The 18,883-nt window shown below is 30.6% G+C and overlaps 1 protein-coding gene across 1 annotated transcript in view; it reads right to left on the minus strand.

Moving 5' to 3' along the window:
* Positions 1-3,866: 3,866 nt before the first annotated feature.
* Positions 3,867-18,883, minus strand: part of LOC107451469 (uncharacterized) — a 173,034-nt gene continuing 158,017 nt past the window's right edge. Inside the window, exon 4 of the mRNA XM_071179648.1 lies at positions 3,867-6,291. Within this exon, the coding sequence (XP_071035749.1) occupies positions 6,203-6,291 (89 nt within the window). The 3' untranslated portion in view covers positions 3,867-6,202. The remainder of the gene's footprint in view (positions 6,292-18,883) is intronic.

The following is an 18,883-nucleotide window of genomic DNA, read 5'->3' on the forward strand; positions in this document are numbered from 1 at the left end:
CTGAAACGCTCCTTTTCTCACACAAACTTCATTCTAAACCTTGTATACTAATTAAATTTTAAATAATATTTAATTAATTTATGAATATTTCATTAATACAAATTTTATTAATTTATAATATTTAGTTACTTCACACTGAATTTTGCGTCGCTAATTTTTTTATGTCGTTTTTTTTATTACTTTATTTATTGTTGCTCTTTTTTGCAGATTATGTTTCCAACGCTTTTTTTCCGCTCGACTCTAACAATAAATACTCTAAAGCATGACTGGTTTTAATAAGTTGTGCTCCTTTTTTTGCTTATTGTCATTTCAGCAAAACAATGCGTAACAATTGCTGTTCACAATTAATAAAATCTTAAAGCAACCGAGAAGCAAGTGACTTGGTTAAATAAGTGAAGTGGTTCTATAAAACATTTTGAAACCCACAGGTCTCTAATTTGCTTCCAAGTCGTAATTTTATTTTCGGGATTTTTTTTCTTTTTTATTAAATCATCAATGCTGCCATTATTTTTCAATTCATTGTAAACTGATACCAAACAATTTAAATCTTTAACCGAAATTCACCCGTGATGCATTCAAAATATACGAAACTTGTTAACACTGCAGTTAAAAGAAATTAGGATTTGTTGCATAAAAACCTAGACTCCAGCATCATCTTCGGATAAAGAGATGTAATAAATCCTATTTAAATAATTACTCTAGTAAAAAAATATTTTAAAAATAAGAGTGTCACTATGAACTTTTTGGGGTATCCTATGTATGTGAATGTGAAATTGAATTCACTTCTGTAATTTAAACTTTGTAAAAAAATTTTGCAATTGCAGAAGTTTTATTTATGCCGTTGTTACCAGTCACTTTGATAGTCCCTTTAATATCTTTTGTTTTCATCTAAAAATTTGTGGAAAAAAACAAACGAAAAAGTGGTAATTAATTTCCGTTTTTTTAAATTACAGTTTTTCCAAATGAGTATAGTTTTTAAAAATTATTAATGATCATCCAAATATAATTTTTATCATCATGAATTGCTGTTTGTTGTTATTCCAACCAATCCTATAAACATGCTTTAGACATACAAAAATTCATTCATTTTGTATAAAATATTTTTTTTTAAGCACAGCTCTTTTTTGTAAGAATGCGCTGTTTTTTAATGAATATATTGTAAGTTTTTTTTAAAAAAAAAACTTTCAAATTTCAAAATCATATCTTTTCACCATCTGAAGACATGATATTGTCTGAACCATCTGGCACTAGTAGTAATAGCCGCAGTATAATAGGCGGAAGTGACGTCATAATAGAAAGTCAAAGGGAGTTTATTTCTACCCGGGTGGAAAACGAAAGCATGTTGTAAACCGGAAGTAGCTTTTTTCTGCCCGGATGTAAACCGGAAGTTGCTTTTTCTGCCCGTCTGCAAACCGGAAGTTGTTTACTTCTGCCCGCATACTAACCAGTAGTTGCTTATTTCTGCCCGCCTATAGTATTTATTCTCGGTTTTTGTTTTAAATATAATTTCGTTTTTGTTATTATTTTCATTTATTACTTTTTTGAGGGGGGCAACGATATTTATTTATGACGTATTTTCGTTTTCCACTTAGGCAGAAATAAGCACCCCTTGACTTTCTACGATGACGCCACTTCCGCCTACTATACCGCTGCTATTACTACTGGCACTATTTTTTAAAAACTCTTCCCCATTAATGGGCGCCTGTATTTAAAGAACCTAAAAGCAAGACCCAGTCTTATGTTCGTTTAGTTTATAGTCCAAAGTGATGCGTTACGATATTATTTATTGCCACTCTTTTCTTGGATGAAATGCAACGCGGTAATTTTCAACTTATTATTAGATGGTTATTTAGTGCTTTTAACTTGAAGTACATTTTGAATTATCCCGTATTCTTAGAAGTAGCCATTTTAAATTTTCCTACAGCTTTATTCCTACAATGCTTTCATTTCAAATGAAATTGGATTTTTTTCACCAGTATGTAATCTAAAACTTGCAATCTGTAATTACAACCACTTTCTTTCATTCAAAATATCTATATCAATGTTCATCTTTTCAGGAAAGTTAGTTTCCTCTTTAATTTTACAATGTTTTCTTTTAGTAAAACATCAGGACTTAACATCATGTTTTTCATCTCAGAATTGAACCAGATGTTTTTTTTTAAATGTACCAAACATAAAAAAAAAAAACATTTTAATTTATTTTATTGTGATGTAACACAAGAATTGTACGGGAGAATATTATGTGAATGTTCGATTTAAAATAGGTAATATAAATTATGTAAAAGAGAACAAAAGGGGAAGGAAGAGTTAGCAAACCAAAACTTTCTTCTGGAACTAGCTTTTCGAAAAATAGTTTCTTCCAACTTTGAAATTCTATTTTGTTTCGGCAATAAAAAAAACACTTTCTTTATTCTATTATTAAATATTAGGCAATTTAATAGTTACCCTTAAAGTTCCTTTTCTTAAACATTTTTATAAAATAAATGAAAAATGTGCCTTGAGAATCAATAACATGTAAAGCGATGTTTTCATATTCCGATAAGACATTTGTGTAAATTATATAATTCAATGCGTGAGTTTTAAATATTTACACAGAGTTACCAACTTAAAATACGGATTTAAAGCCTCCATTCAATAGATAGTAAACATAACTTCTTTTTGGTCCATGATTTTTAAAATAACTTTTTTTTTAGTTACGACTATCAGGAACTGTGAAACATTTATCAAAAGTTTATAAATCGAAACGATAAAAACTAAAGCCACGAAGGAGTCTTGAAGTGTTGTTCTGAACCAGAGATTAGGTCTTTTGTAATAGATTACACACACCACAGGATGCAGTCATGAGCATGGGAAGTTTTTGATATGATTTTTTGCAAGAGTCATCTCTTTAAGTTTACGAACNTAAAATAGAAAAAAAGAACTTTAAATTTAAAAGTGTTAAAACCAAAACTCTTCTGTTATTAAATTTAAGGAAGTTATGAATCTTGACATAATTTTTGGATCTATCTGACAAAATTAAATATTTAAATTAAATTTAAAACATAGAATAAAAAAAGAATAACCAATTGCTTTTTCTGAGAGGTGTGCCTTGGCACATTAAAGTGGCCATGCTTTAGAAGATTAGGCCGCCTCCTGGTGAGAAATCGGAAAATTAGTATTATATCTCAAAAATGGTACGATATATTTATTATGAATAGACACCTTATGGAATCGATTCTAAGAAAAGAACGCACATTTATTTATTCGCAATTTTCTTACGTGATGATTTTGTTTTGATACATGATGAAACGATCTTAAGGAGAAAAAATCACTAGATGGTCCTTTTATTTTGAATTTTTAAACTTTTTTAAGCGTTATCCATTGAAAATAGAGATATCAAGTGATAGCCAGTTGTTTGTTTTCTTTTTATATCATTCCGTCACAATGCAGGATGTTCCGAACAAACCAATGCCTTTTTAGGCATTTTTTAGCATTAATGTTTCCAAGTACAAAATCAATATTCTCTAACTTCGTAATTTATCTCGTATCCGTTTTCAAGATAGAAAGGCTAAAACCGTGTTTTTTCCAACAGGTGGTGCTGTAAACAGTTTCATATTATAGAGCACATGGGCAACCCCCTCCCTCAAGGCTAATGGGAACATACAATGCAAAACTGACACATCTAACTGTTGTGATGTACACTTCTCTGTAAAAATTATATCAATTTAATATCCCAACCTTTTCAGGCTGTTGACCCCGAATTTATTGTCATTATTCAAACGTAACTAGATATTTAAGTGAATAAATAAGTGAATAATAATAATTTAATAAGTGAAGTGGTTCTATAAAACTTTTTGAAATTCTCAGGTTTTGTTTCTAACTCTTAATTTTTATTTTCGGCATTTTTTTACTTTTTTATTAAATCATCCATATTGCCATTACTTTTCAATTCATTGTAAACTGATACCAAACAATTTAAATCTTTAACCGAAATTGACCCGTAATACATTTAAAATATACGAAATTTGTTAACCCTGCAGTTTCAAGAAATTAGGATTTGTTGCTTAAGAACCTAGACTCCAGCATCTTCTTCGTATAAAGATGTAATAAAACTTATTTAAATAATATCTCTAGTAAAAAAAGCATTTTAGAAATAAGAGTGTCGCTATGAACTTTTTGGGGTATCCTATGTTTATAAATGTAAAGTTGAATTCACTTCTGTTATTTAAACTTTGTAAAAATTTTGCAATTTAAGAATTTGTGCTTATGCCGTTGTAACCAGTCACTTGGATATAAATAGCCATTTAATAGCTTTCGTTTTCAACTAAAAATTTCTGAAAAGAAAACGAAAAAGTGGTAATTAGTTTCCGTTTTTTTTAAATTGCAGTTTTTCCAAATGAGTATAGTTTTTAAAAATTATTAATGATCATACAAACATATTTTTTATCATCATGAACTGTTGTTTGTTGTTATTCCAACCAATCCTATGAGCATGCTTTAGACATACAAAAATTCATTCATCTTGTATTAAATATTTCCTTTTAAGCACAGCTCTTTTTTGTAAGAATGTACTGTTTTTTAATGAATTTATTGTACGTTTTTTTTGAAAAAAACTTACAAATTTCAAAATCACATCTTATCACCATCTGAAGACATGATATTGCTTGAACTTCATCTGGCACTATTTTTTAAAAACTCCTTCCCATTAATGGGCGCCTGTATTTAAAGAACCTAAAGGCAAGATCCAGTCTTATGTTCGTTTAGTTTATAGTATAAAGTGATGCGTTACGATATTATTTATTACCACTCTTTTCTTGGATGATATACAAAGCGGTAATTTTCAACTTATTATTAGATGGTTATTTAGTGCTTTTAACTTGAAGTACATTTTGAATTATCCTGTATTCTTAGAAATAGCCATTTTAAATTTTCCTAGAACTTTATTCCTACAATGCTCTCATTTCATATGAAACTGGACTTTTTTTACCAGTATGTAATCTAAAATTTGCAATCTGTAATTACAACCACTTTCTTTTATTCAAAATATCTATATCAATGTTTATCTTTTCAGGAAAGTTATGTTCCTCTTTAATTTTACAATGTTTTCTTTTAGCAAAATATCAGGACTTAACATCATGCTGAACCAGATGTTTTTCTTAAAAAATATACCAAACATAAAAAAAAAAAAACATTTTAATTTATTTTATTGCGATGTAACATCAGAATTTTACTGGTGAAGTTTCGTTTGAGTAGGTCAAGAACTCTATCTTCCTACAAAATATTCTGAAGGAACTGTAACACAATTAGTGCAATTAAAATTTCAGTGAGTAAGGAATTAGACTGTTACTTTTTGAAAATGTTTGATTTTAGATAGGTAATATAAATTATGTAGCAGAGAACAAAACGGGAAAGGAAGAGTTAGCAAACCGAAAATTGCTAACCTTAACGCACAGTACTTTCTTCTGGAACTAGCTTTTCGAAAAATAGTTTCTTCCAACTTTGAAATCTTATTCTGCTTCGGCAATTAAAAAAACACTTTCTTTATTCTATTATTAGATATTAGGGAATTTAATAGTTGCCCTTAAAGTTCCTTTTCCTAAACATTTTTATAAAATAAATGAAAAATGTGCTTTGAGAATCAAGAATGACATGTAAAGCGATGTTTTCATATTCCGTTAAGATATTTGCGTAAATTATATAATTCAATGCGTGAGTTTTAAATATTTACACAGAGTTACCAACTTAAAATACGGATTTAAAGCCTCCATTCAATAGATAGTAAACATAACTTCTTTTTGGTCCATGATTTTTAAAATAACTTTTTTTTTAGTTACGACTATCAGGAACTGTGAAACATTTATCAAAAGTTTATAAATCGAAACGATAAAAACTAAAGCCACGAAGGAGTCTTGAAGTGTTGTTCTGAACCAGAGATTAGGTCTTTTGTAATAGATTACACACACCACAGGATGCAGTCATGAGCATGGGAAGTTTTTGATATGATTTTTTGCAAGAGTCATCTCTTTAACTTTACGAACGAACTATCTCGTCCTCGAGTCTTCCTGTTCGTAAAGACGTCCTTAAGCATTCTGTGTATGAAGGCCACTTTGGAAGTTCCAGCAAGAGAATGAGATGCACGCACACACAGACGGTGGAAAAAAGTGTTTTTTTTCCAGTCCCCTAAAGAAACATTGTTCAAAGTCTGGATGAGGTTGAAAGTTCATCACCAGACGGTGAAATGGCACAAGAACAAGAGTGTGAAACTCGCCGCTAGAAGACTGGGGTCTGGAAGTCGTGCACTGTCATTTACAACTGTAAAAAAACAACAAAATAAAAAAAACACATTGTTAAATATATATCATGACATTAAATTATAAAGCATAAAAAATATGAACAAAAATTTTTGATTTCGGGGAGAAATGACATCTGATAAAACAAAAAGTTAATTCCGATTGTAACCTTTTAATTGTCTTATTAGAGCGTAAAGTATTTATCACTTGATTAATCACCTTACTTTATAACCGTCGATGAACAGCTGACCAAATTTTTGGGTTTACGACAACTAATGTTCAACGCCAGAGCTTTGCCATTTTGAAACCAAACCAGAAGACAAGGGAACTCCTGTTTGGTTGGTTGGTTCTAATGCCACTTGCCACACGGTCAAGCCTGCTTGGTGAAGCCTGCTTGGTGAGCAAAGTTAAGGCAGAGTGTGGTGTTCTTGTTTTTCAGTGGCGCCATCTATGGCCAAGAATTTGACTTCTGCCACACCATGTGCCACACCTGATTATAAGGCGGATCTATTCCCTCATCCACAGATCGCAATTTTGGCCTGAATCAGAGAACGATTGATCTCCAATTCAGTGCCCCCAGTGGTATTGATTTGGTATGGGGACATGGAGGACTTTGCGACTCGACAGAATTTTAACGTGCATCAGTCACCAACTACACGATGAGTCTTCGGCCGGCGGGGTTCGAACCCACGAACTCTCGAACATGGGCCCAGCGCCCTACTGACCAGGCTATCCCGGCCTGTAGGGAACTACTGAATCTAGTATTGGGAGAAATGTGCCTTCGTGGAGGACTTATTGAAGGAACTAGCCAGCATTTGCGTTACATGGAGAAGAAAACCACGAAAACCTCACGCAGTTAGCCTAAAAGCAAGGGGACTCTAGCGCATGATCCGTCTACCACTGAGGATATTTCACGTCATCACTGTGGTCTGTGCAAACCGGATGCGGATTTGTAACGATCATCAGTCGATGGGATTCGAACCCGGTTCACCTCATTGCAAGACGAACGTTCTATCCTATTAGCCATTACGGCTCCAATTGTCTTATTAGAGTATAAGGTAGTTGAGAAAAATCATCGATCATGAACCAATTTATATTCGAATTATATTCAAAACCCTCAACTATATTCAATGCTTGTTAAAACCCACAAAATTGTATCATGTAATTGTATTGTAACATGCAAAAATTATGCAAAAAAAAAATTCTAGAAAAAAAACTTTTATTTCTAAAACAGGTGCATACAACATGATTAATCCATTTCGTTAATATCAAATATTATATATTATAAGACATAGCCAAATTGAAAATATTATTCTGTTTAACTTTGTACTGAACAATACCACGATAGTTTGCTCCGATTGTCACCTTCATAATAATTATAATTATTTTTGGTGTACTATCAATTTATAACAAACTTAAATTTCGATGTAAATGTTGCTTTAGTTTTACAATTTTAAACTTTTTTTTATGAACAATTAACTTAAGCAAGTCATAATATTTTTTCGTTTTCCTTATTAAAAACATCGTTTGTTAAAGATACGAGGCCTGTCTGAAAAGTATCCGACCTTTGGCCAGAAAAAATATTTCAAATATCTGATGGAGTTGGGACCCTAATCCCCTTCAAAGTAGGCCCCTTGTGCTTCCACACGCTTAGCCCACCGATCCTTCGACTAGTGGAAACACCTCTGGAAGTCTTCTTTTGGAATGGTGTTCAGCTCCGTCGTCGCGTTCCGCATTATCTCTTCTTTACTCTCAAAACGGGATCCTTTCAGCGGCGTCTTCAATTTTGGAAACAACCAGAAGTCGCAAGGAGCCAGGTCTGAAGAGTAGGGAGGTTGGCGAATGGTTGTAATTCCATGTTTGCCTAAGAAAGTGTGGATCAATTAGGATGAATGTGCAGAGGCGTTGCATGATGCAAGTGCCAGTTGTTCGCCTTCCACAAGTCTGGTCTTTTGCGCCGAACTGCCTCACGGAGTAGCCGGAGAACATCTTGATAGTACTCCTTTGTCACTGTTTGTCCTTAATGTGCGTATTCGCGATGCACAATTCCACGGACACCAAAGAAAACAGTCAGCATCACCTTGATTTTGCTTCGCACCTGCTGCGCTTTCTTCGGCTTTGGAGAATCGGGATGCTTCCATTGCGACGACTGTCTTTTTGTTTCTAGGTCGTACCCGTACACCCATGACTCATCTCCAGTTTTCACGGTATTCAGAAACCCAGGATCAGTGTTGGCGGTGTCCAGAAGGTCCTGTGCAACGTCAAAACGGAGGTCTTTTTGTTCCAGGGACAACAACTTGGGTATGAATTTCGCAGCTACTCGGTTCATGTTCAAATCTTCACGCAAAATTGCTTGTGCAGAATCTTTACTCACTCCAACCTCTTCTGCAATCTCCCGCACTGCCAAACGACGATCTGCCATCACCAAATTTCACAACCTCTCAACATTAACTGCACTCTGAGCAGTTTGAGGCCTGCCACAACGTTGCTCACTCTCCGCTGATGTGCGGCCATCTTTGAATCGGTTGAACCACTCCTTAATTTGTGTTACACCCATCGCTTCTTCTCCAAACACCTGCTGAATCTTACGAATTGTTTGGCTTTGAGAATCACCAAGCTTTTGACAGAATTTGATGCAGTATCTTTGCTCAATTCGTTCAGTCATCTTGCGAGAAAACTAAATCCGACGAACACTACGAACAGCACCTTACTTGGCGACCACCAGCCAGCGAGTTGCACAAGCGAACACGGTGAAAAAATTCAGTCATGTGCATTAAGGTTCCTCCTTCCACTGTGCACTAAGGCGCCGCCTTAGAGTCACTACTTTGCGCAGGAAAAATTAAGGTCGGATACTTTTTAGACAGGCCTCGTATTTTGTGCGTTTTTTTTTAAATATGAAATTAAAATTATCTTTTACGTGATTCATTAGTCTTGTTAGTTAAAAAAAACTATCATCGAATTTAAACCTAAAAATATGCTATTGTGAGAAAAGAGCTTTCGACAATGCCAACCTTCACCAATCAAAACTTACCCTTAGATAGAATCGAGTTATCATGTATACTTGTGAATTAGTATTTATTAATTGTAGTGGTGACGCCCGGTTGCTGAGCGGTAGCGCTTCGCGCTGTCGTGCCACAGGTCCTTGGTTCGATCCTTGGGCCGGGCAAGGCCGACTCAGCCTTTCATCCCTTCAGTGGGTCGATAAAATGAGTACCAAGCATGCTTGGGAACTAACACTGGGGGTTCCGCGTTCGGCTGACCACCTGACCGGAACATATGCTCCTGCACCCCAGAGCCCAAAGGTCAAGAAAACTGAGATGGGCACAGTCGGCCTTGGCCCTCTTAATGGGCTGTCGCGCCACTGAGTTAGTTAGTTAGTTAATTGTAGTGGTAAACACTCTACAGCAGTGTTCTCTGAGATCTTTTTATCACAGCGGACCTGTCAACGTTTGATAATTTTACCTCAGCCAGCTGGAGGGGGGGGGGCGTTGATTGTTTATATTTTAGATTATTTTAAATTATTAATTTTAAATTAATTGTATTTAAACATACCTTCAAAATAAAATACAGTTGCACCAAAAAATAAATATAAAATGATTTAACATTTTAACTTACTAGAACGTTAAATCAATGAGAACTCTGAGCTTGTTTCTTAGCAATGAGACTGTTCCATTTAGGGGTAATCGGAGACAATGATACAATACAAACATTAAAAAATTTATGTCACTACCTTCCGGGCCCCTTTCTTTAAAGAAATAAAATTTTAATGGAACACAGATATTTTTAATTTGGGGTATAAACTTAGGAATTTATATTAAGTTTAAATGAAATGGGCGGCCCGGCACCATTTGATCCACGGACCGGTACCGGTTCGCGGACCGGGGGTTGAGGAACACTGTTTTACAGTACTCCCCCACGAGAATTTTATCTGTGCTAGAATTCAAAAATTGGATACCATACTACTTGGTTGATTTATTGCTGTTTTCAGTGAGAAGTCGTGAGATCTGTATTGAAATCACCGGGTTTTGTATGCTGATTGTGAGAGCTGTATTAAGATCACGGTTGTGTGCGAGATTACTCCTGTGTTGCAATTAGCAGTCGAGTGCGAGCAGGATCCCGTTGTGTGTGGTAGAGACTGAGTAGCAACCATGGGAGCTAGAATGCCGACGATGTCCACGTTCATCTATCAAATGGTACCTCAAGATAGAATTGAGTTAACATGTCTTATGTACAAGTGAATTAATGTTTAATAATTGTAGTGAAAGACACTCTACACTATCATGGTTAGTTTTGTAAAGCGTAAGAATAACATCTGGTATTTAAAGTTACTATTATCTTTCCCTTATTAGCCTTAGGAAAACGATTGTCGTTTTCTTGATAGATAGGTGGAGGTGTCATGTTCAACTTTGACTCGATCAAATTAATCGATTAGATCCAGTTTAAAATAAAGAGTTTTAAGAATGATGAAAAATAAGGTCAAAAGTTAAAAAAAAGCAGATCAAAATTTTAGAATTTCTTGGAGTTGATTGTTTTCTTAAATTGAGTTCTTCTCTTTTATTTTCGCTAACGCGTATTTTTCAAGTTAACATTGATTTAAGAATTTCTTATGTTCTTATTTTTACTTACTTATTGATAATTACTGTTGTCTAGGGGTGATTTTAATATAAATATGAATTCTAACGAAGGAAAAGAATTTTGTGTCATGTTGAAAAACATATATTGTTTGGAATTATAAGCCATTCAAGCCCATTGGGGGACAAGAGAGCAAATGTACGTCACTTGCTGTTTTTACAAATGTACAATTGCTAAAAAATGCTAAAAAACGGACCTCCCAGAATAACTTTTGATCTAATCACAAAAACGAACTTTTTTTTTTAAATAAACAAACCTTTTGTTCAATGGATTTGGATCTCTAACCCCCAAAATACAGAGGAATTGTACTGGGAAATGCGGTCTCCATAGTTTAATCAGGAGAGCGATCCAAAGTTTGCTCCTCTTAACGTCAATTTTACTTATTATTTCATAATATTTCGAGAACTTTTAAGCGAATCGAAAAATATTTGTGAACAATTATGTAAATCGCTTATCCGAAGATAGTTCAATGCAAAAAAATAATCAATATCAGTATTTTCAAATTCACCTACACTTGTGCAATAATTCTGTTGTAATATCGTGCTAGAAATATTTCAATATCAAACAATCTATTATTTAATTAGGTCAATAAATACAATTTTGAGTAACTTTCTTATGTTTTTGTAACTTGCAGTTAACTATTTAAACCTAAATTATATATTCTTGAAACTATTATCAATAAATTCCGTGGTATTGTCATTTTAAAAATATCTGTACAATGTATTAATAATTTGCTGAGGCAAAATTAAACAAACATATACAATTTATCAAACAATATTTGCTTGCGTAAATAAATTGTTAAACAAATAAATATTGTTCACAAGCAAACACTATTTTATTAAACAGGCTATTATTTATCAACCTGTTTTTAAATAATTCTTTTAAGTTTTCAATTTTGCTTTAAAAATAATAAATAAGTATAACATACTTCATAATATACTCATCTTCATAGTAGTATAACATACTTCATAAAATATATTTAATCAAAATAAAAAGCATTTGAATTAGTTTTTTTTAAAAATAAATATGTCTTAAAGTTACAAATTTTAAAATAAAAATATAATTTATACATGCTATCTAAACTAATCCCCTGAATCTTTTCATCATTTTTCCGTTTTTGATTTACATTCAAAAACTATAAATAATAACAACAACTTTGATTTCAACAGAAAGGATAGAGTAATAAAATACTTCTTAGAACTTAATCTCCCCGAATGCAGATTTTTTTCTTGCTAATGCTGCTTTACTAGTCAATTTCGAACCACGAAGCAAAATTAATTTGCAATGTGGATTACAATTTACCGCATACAAATAACGAAACACTACCTTAACAATCTATATCTTTTGTATTCAAAGGAACGATAATTAAACTTTTAGAAAAAGTGTATTAAAATTTAATCAGAAAATATCCTTTTTTTCTAAAAGTGACTAAAGAAACTATTTATATTTTAAATTATTTCGATTTTATCTCGAGTTTAGGATTTATAATCTGTTGCTTAAATCTGTGGCTGTTTTTAAAAAGAGAATACTATGTTTAAAAGGAATAGTGCATGTATTCAAACATTTTGTAATTTTATTAACCTTGAAATAACTCCCCTAAATATTTTTGAATTCGATTTTGGAGAATTCTTGAGAATAAGCATCACTTCAAAAAATGTTACAAAACTATACTATATTTTCTGTGAACAGCACACAAAATCAAATTCGCAACGCTTCAATAACTCTTAATTAAATAATTGGATTCTCACTCACTGAAGTACCACCTTAAAGGTTAAATAAATAAATAATAAATGAGAATAAATAATAAGTAAGAATAAATAATAAATAAGAAAAAATAATATATAAGAATAAATAAGAATAAGAATAAATAAGAATAAGAATAAATAAGAATAAGAATAAATAAGAATAAATAAGAATAAGAATAAATAAGAATAAGAATAAATAAGAATAAGAATCAATAAGAATAAGAATAAATAAGAATAAGAATAAATAAGAATAAGAATAAATAAGAATAAGAATAAATAAAAAGGAACAGACGTTGAATATAGTAAAGTGATCGATTTAGACACTCAAACACGCTTAATTTTCTCTTTAAAATACTATAAGCTACAATGGATTGACAATCAGAAATAACAATTTTACTCTCTTTTCATGAATATTTACGAAATTAATTTTTATTTGGCGATGATTAACGCTAAAATTATTTACTCATAACCAGGGTTTGTTGACATAAATCAGCTTGATTTAAATCAAATTATTTTTTAAAAATAAAATCATTGATTTAAAATCAACTGAGTTTTATTTAATTATGCTTTTAATAAATTATACCTTTATTAAATTATAATTTTTTAAATTATTACTAAATTAATACACTTTAATTTCAAATCACAGAATGAAAATATCCATGTTATTAAATTAAATAACCCAGAATTACAATTGAGCTGTCTCTTTTATCAATAAGTATTTTTTTCTCATAATATGTTTACAGTATCTTTGACATTGTCAGATTTTCTATAAAGAAGTTATGTGGAAAAAAAATTCCAATGAGTATATAGATTTTTAAAAACTTTTTTAACTTCGATATAGGAATAAAAATGAATATTTTAATATAAAAATATATAGATTAAATATTTATTTATTTTTTGATGAATGACTACATTTATAAACACAATCTGTTAAATTTTTTTTGTCGTTTTAGAAATCAAGAGAAAAAAAAAGAAATCGCAATTTTAAATTAAAATTATGCTTTGATAATTGAAACTTTATTTCAATAGTTAAAGCATTCTTTAAATTCTCTACTTCATACAGTCCTTAAATTTTAATCATGCATTCGTTACAAAATGGTTGCTATGCATTCAAAGCTATGTATTATAATGAAAAATTGCTTTTGGTAGTTAGAGCTTCCAAACTATTGTTATAATATAGTTTTATTATTAATTAAATTTTGATTAAGCATTTATAAAGTTTTTTTAATCACAAATCAAAGTTCCTGCAGTGTATTTGAATAAAAAAAATCTGATTTAAATAAAATAAAAATGATTCAAATAAGAAAAATACGATTTTTCTTGACTGAAAAAAAAAAGAAAAAGAAAAAAAGGCACTAACCCTGCTTATGACTGCATTCTAACTAAATGTTATTTTTAGTAAACATATTAATTAATTTCATTGACTCACTTGCTAGTTAAAATAATGAAATTGTCTTTTAAATTCAATTTGTTTATTGCATTGTGCATTTGTTAATTGTGCATTCTTTTATTTATTGCAGTCAATACAAGGAGGGCTTTTTCTTAAAGTTATTGTTACCTAAATTCAAATATTGTTTTCAATGTTTTTAAATTCCTTTTGGCGAACAATTTGAATAGTTAGTCTTATATACTGCTGACATTTATCTTGATAGTGTTAGCCGAGAATACAGACACCTACTTTTTCTGGAATGTTACACGAACGGTTAACTGAACATAGAATTCAAACCAAAAAAAGAAAAAAACAGATCTTTTCAAAATAAAAACTTGACATAAAACTCAATTTTGAATTAAGCAAAACATTAATGATAACACAATAGTAATATGTAATAGCACTGATCAAAATATTCCATTACTTTGAATCATTTGGCAAGAAAATTCTAAAATTATGAGCTTTTAAAATTACATTTTTGAAACTATTATTATAAGTTAGGTAATAAACTTACTGGTTGTTAATTTCGATTAACTTTGTTGATAAGCTTACTTCCATTAGTAATTAATTGCTTAGTAAATTAAAAATAAATTTCTACTTATACTTAAAAAAACTTTAATAATTAACTTTTGTATCGATATCTATTTTGACTGAAAAATCAATTATTGTAATCTCTTACATGGAAGATGTATAGCAAAAATGATTTTTAATTAGGTAAAATTTTTAATAAAAAAATTCTCTTGAAATTCTGATAAAACGTATATATGAGGAATCTCAGTTGAGGTAAAAAAGCTAAATCCATGAAATGGATCATTGGTAAATGATGTGTAATACTTAATAAGGAAAACTAACTTCTAATCAGGAAATGGTATAATTAATCCGATTTCTGATTTAGCTGTATTTTAATTACTGCAATTTTAACAACTCTGGGTGCAATCAATTAAAAAATTTCAATCTTCAATTTGGGAATGAAGGAATTTAAAACAATAACGGTTAATTATGTAGTAAATGCTGAAAATAATTTCTATAAAATTTCAAAAAAAGCTTAGTTAATATCAGTTTTTTGTCTCTTAGTTGATTAAAATAATGCAGATTTTAGTTAGGCAACTTGGTCAAGTAACATATTTTTAATATTTTGAACTGCTTATACATATATTTTTAATAATTGGAAGCTTTCGAAAAACCTTACAATCAAGAAAAGCTATAAAGGATTTCATAGATTCTGTATCGTAGTTGAAGTTCTTTATAACTTGAAAGCAAACCGAAGTATTTTACTGATGCAATTAACCTGAACTATGTAATATTAAAAAAAAAGTTACATTTTAGTCATATTTATCAGAACCCATCTGAATAAGGAATTCGCTTATAGTGATGCAAAATACAGATTAAACTCTGGTTAAAACTTAACTTGGAAAAAAAGTAGTTAACTGTTTGGTTTTAATAACGATGACCTAAAAATTCAATTTTGTTATTTTTCTCTTAAATTTGAAATCATTCAACTCAATGTGGGAGAATAAAATTTAGTTTTGTGGTTAAAAATGTTAAGACATGTAACTTAGTTAAATAAAATTTCTAACTTGAAAAAGATGAAAAATAATTTTTTTGAAATCGAAATCTTTTTTCTAAATGCTCACCTATGGAATTTTATTGAAAAATATTTTTGATAAATTTAATTTCGGAAATGTTAGTCTATCCAAATTTTGATTTTTATCATTTTATGCGTGAATTAAGACAAAACTGGAAAATAACGTGTCATTAATAGATATTTTTTAAGAAAATTAAGATCATCTTAATTTATCTTAAATATATTGCTGTATCGGAAATATTTTACACTTTCTGAATAAACAAGATAAGAAAAGTTCTTATCTTGTGTAAGAAAAGCTATAAAATTTGTATTGTAAAAAAAGCTATAAAATATTTTTAAAAATTACATACTTTAAAGGAATTATTTGCATCCTGTAGTATCTAGTAAATTAAAATTATGACAAGCTCCTGCACATAAACAGATTCGAAATGTTTTGATAGTATCATTTTGTTTAATAAACATGACCAAATATAAAGATAGATGCAATTTTTTTCAAAATCTGAAAGTTTTGGATGTCATTTAGAGAATTCAACAATTGAAATGGCATGGGATCGGCCATTTTGTGAATTTTATGAACAATTTCTGAACCTCAACTAATTAAAGTATTTATTTGTAACCAGTGGCATCCTGTAAATTAAAATTATGATTATCTCCTGTATATAAAACCTATTCAAAATGTTTGGATATGATCATATTGCTCTATGAACTTGGTCAAATTCTAAAGATATAGTCAATTCCTCTCAAAATCTAAAGGTTTTGGATGCCATTTAGAGAATTCAACAATTGAAATAGTTAGCGGCTGGCCATGAAGTTTAAGAATTTTATGCACAATTTCTAAACTTCAACTAATTAAAGTATTTATTTGTAACCAGTGGTATCCTGTAAATTGAAATTACGATAATTTCCTGTATATAAAACCGATTTAAAATGTTTTAATATTATTATTTGTCACCATAAATTTGTCTAATTCTAAACATCCATGCAACTCCTTTCAAAATCTCAAAGTTTTCGATGATTCTCAAAATTTTCCAATTAAACAATTAGAATAGCATGGAGCTTGACATTAAGTTAAATAGCTTGCTTAGCTGTTTTTGAACTTGTAGCTAGTATTAGCATGACGTCACGCAACAGCGAAAATAAAAATCTTTATGAAAATCTAACGAATCATTAACAAGAGAGGATGAATTAAAAACATCAAAACCTCTTTTATTGATAGAGAAAACTTAGAGGAGGTAAAAGGGCTTTAAGTTTTGCTAAATTTGGGATAACATTTGTGATATTTTCTTACTTAAATATTGATTTGCTACTGTATACGTTTAGACGTATACTCTTGCGACTTTCTAGTTTAAAATAGCTCTTAGAGTGGTTGTTACGGAACACCCAGTTAAGAGTTAGCTAACACAATATAGTGAGACATCTGTGGTGAGAAGTTTATTCCGAAATATTAATTACATTATCCTCAAAATGAATTATTTTGAAGTCAAATAGAATTATGTTTATTAAATTCATTCATTATTATCTACAATCAAGGAAAGAGAATCTAAGAAATATCTGCAATAAAATCATAATCTTTTGCTTCAATAACCGTAAAATGAATTTGTGCGTGGAAATAATTGAAAACATTCTGACAAATAGCTAATTAATTTTCAAAAGTGTTTATCATTTGTCAAGCTTCGAGCCTTAAATTTGGAAGAACAAACAACATTATTATCGAATAAATTTCTCTTCTGTTTGTCCGATTTTCACTTTGATCTCTACAATCTCACCAGAGCATCTTTGAAATTCCACTAATCGATACCATAATTGCCTCGTTGCAACAATTGATTCCATTATGTGGCCAGTACCATCTGTAATCCTATAGTAATAGAGGAATTGTGTCCCAAATAATACTATGGGTAATAATCTTCTTAACGATTTACTGCGAAAGGGGCACACGAGCAGATTACCTGTCACAGCGAACATTTTCCGGAAAACCCACGCCTAGGTTTAAATCTAGTTTTGCAGAGTAATTGGGAGGGGATGTTTATTAATATTTATCAGATATTTTCGGTGCGCAGAACTAAAGTTTTAAATATTTAAAATGTTTGCAGTGTGAATAGTCAAGAATGAGATAATAAGCATCACCCTCTAATGAAACATCTCATTTCAGCATTTGCATCTGATTTGCTCCATGAAGTTATGTGCAAATTCAAGTTGTTAGCTTAATTAGAACAGATCTAAATTTCATGTACACTTTATTCTAAATTACAATATCTTTGATTACAGTTTTAAAAAAAATCATTCTGTTGTAAGTAATTAATAATATTTGTTTTTGAAACAGAGGATTTGTCTTAATTAATGATGATGAATGTTTTTAATGGATTTTTAAAATTATGCGTATCAAATCAGAACGTATTTTCATGGAATTTCGTATTTTCATGGAACGTATTTTCATGGATTTGTTGTTGCATAATCAGAAAAGATTTAAGTTTCAGGTATGATTTATTCTAAATAATAGTACCTTTTACTGTGGTTCAAAAAAATGGTTACTTCTGTTGCTAGAAAGTACTACTAATTGGTTTTTATAATAGTGTGATTAGTATTTATTGTTTTACGATGATACATAACTTAAATGACTTTTTAAAATTATACGTATCAAATTAGACTCATACTTTTATAGAAAGTTCATTTATTTTGTTGTTGGCATAATCTGAGAAGATTTAATTTTCGAATACGCCTTAAATACGAAAAAGCATTGTTTAAAACATTTAAAAAAAATGTTAATTCTGCGTTAGTCAGTGATTGATGATATAATTTTATAACGATAGAATTGATGTTCATTTATCTATTGTATGCAAAACTTTATTAGGTTCCTTAATATCAGTTTATCAAATCAACGCATATCATGAAAACGGGTTCTATGTACTCGCTGCTTAAGGACAGTTAAAAAAGCTTATTATTTTTTCATAATTTCCTTTGTAAATTTCTTTTTTTTCTTTAGTTTTTATGGTGTCATATATACATACATGAGCCGTGGTGGCTGAGGGCATAGAGCGTTCACCTTCTAATGAGGTGAACCGGGTTCGAATCCCAGTGATGTCAGGCTGATACGAATTCCGCACCCGGCATGTACCGACCACAGTGCTGACGTAAAACATCCTCTGAGATAGACGGATCATGGATTAGGGTCTCTTTGCCGTTAGGCTAACCGTGGAAGGTTTTTGTGTTTTTCCTCTCCATGTAA

The sequence above is a fragment of the Parasteatoda tepidariorum genome, chromosome 4, assembly GCF_043381705.1.
Source record: "Parasteatoda tepidariorum isolate YZ-2023 chromosome 4, CAS_Ptep_4.0, whole genome shotgun sequence".
NCBI lineage: Eukaryota > Metazoa > Arthropoda > Arachnida > Araneae > Theridiidae > Parasteatoda > Parasteatoda tepidariorum.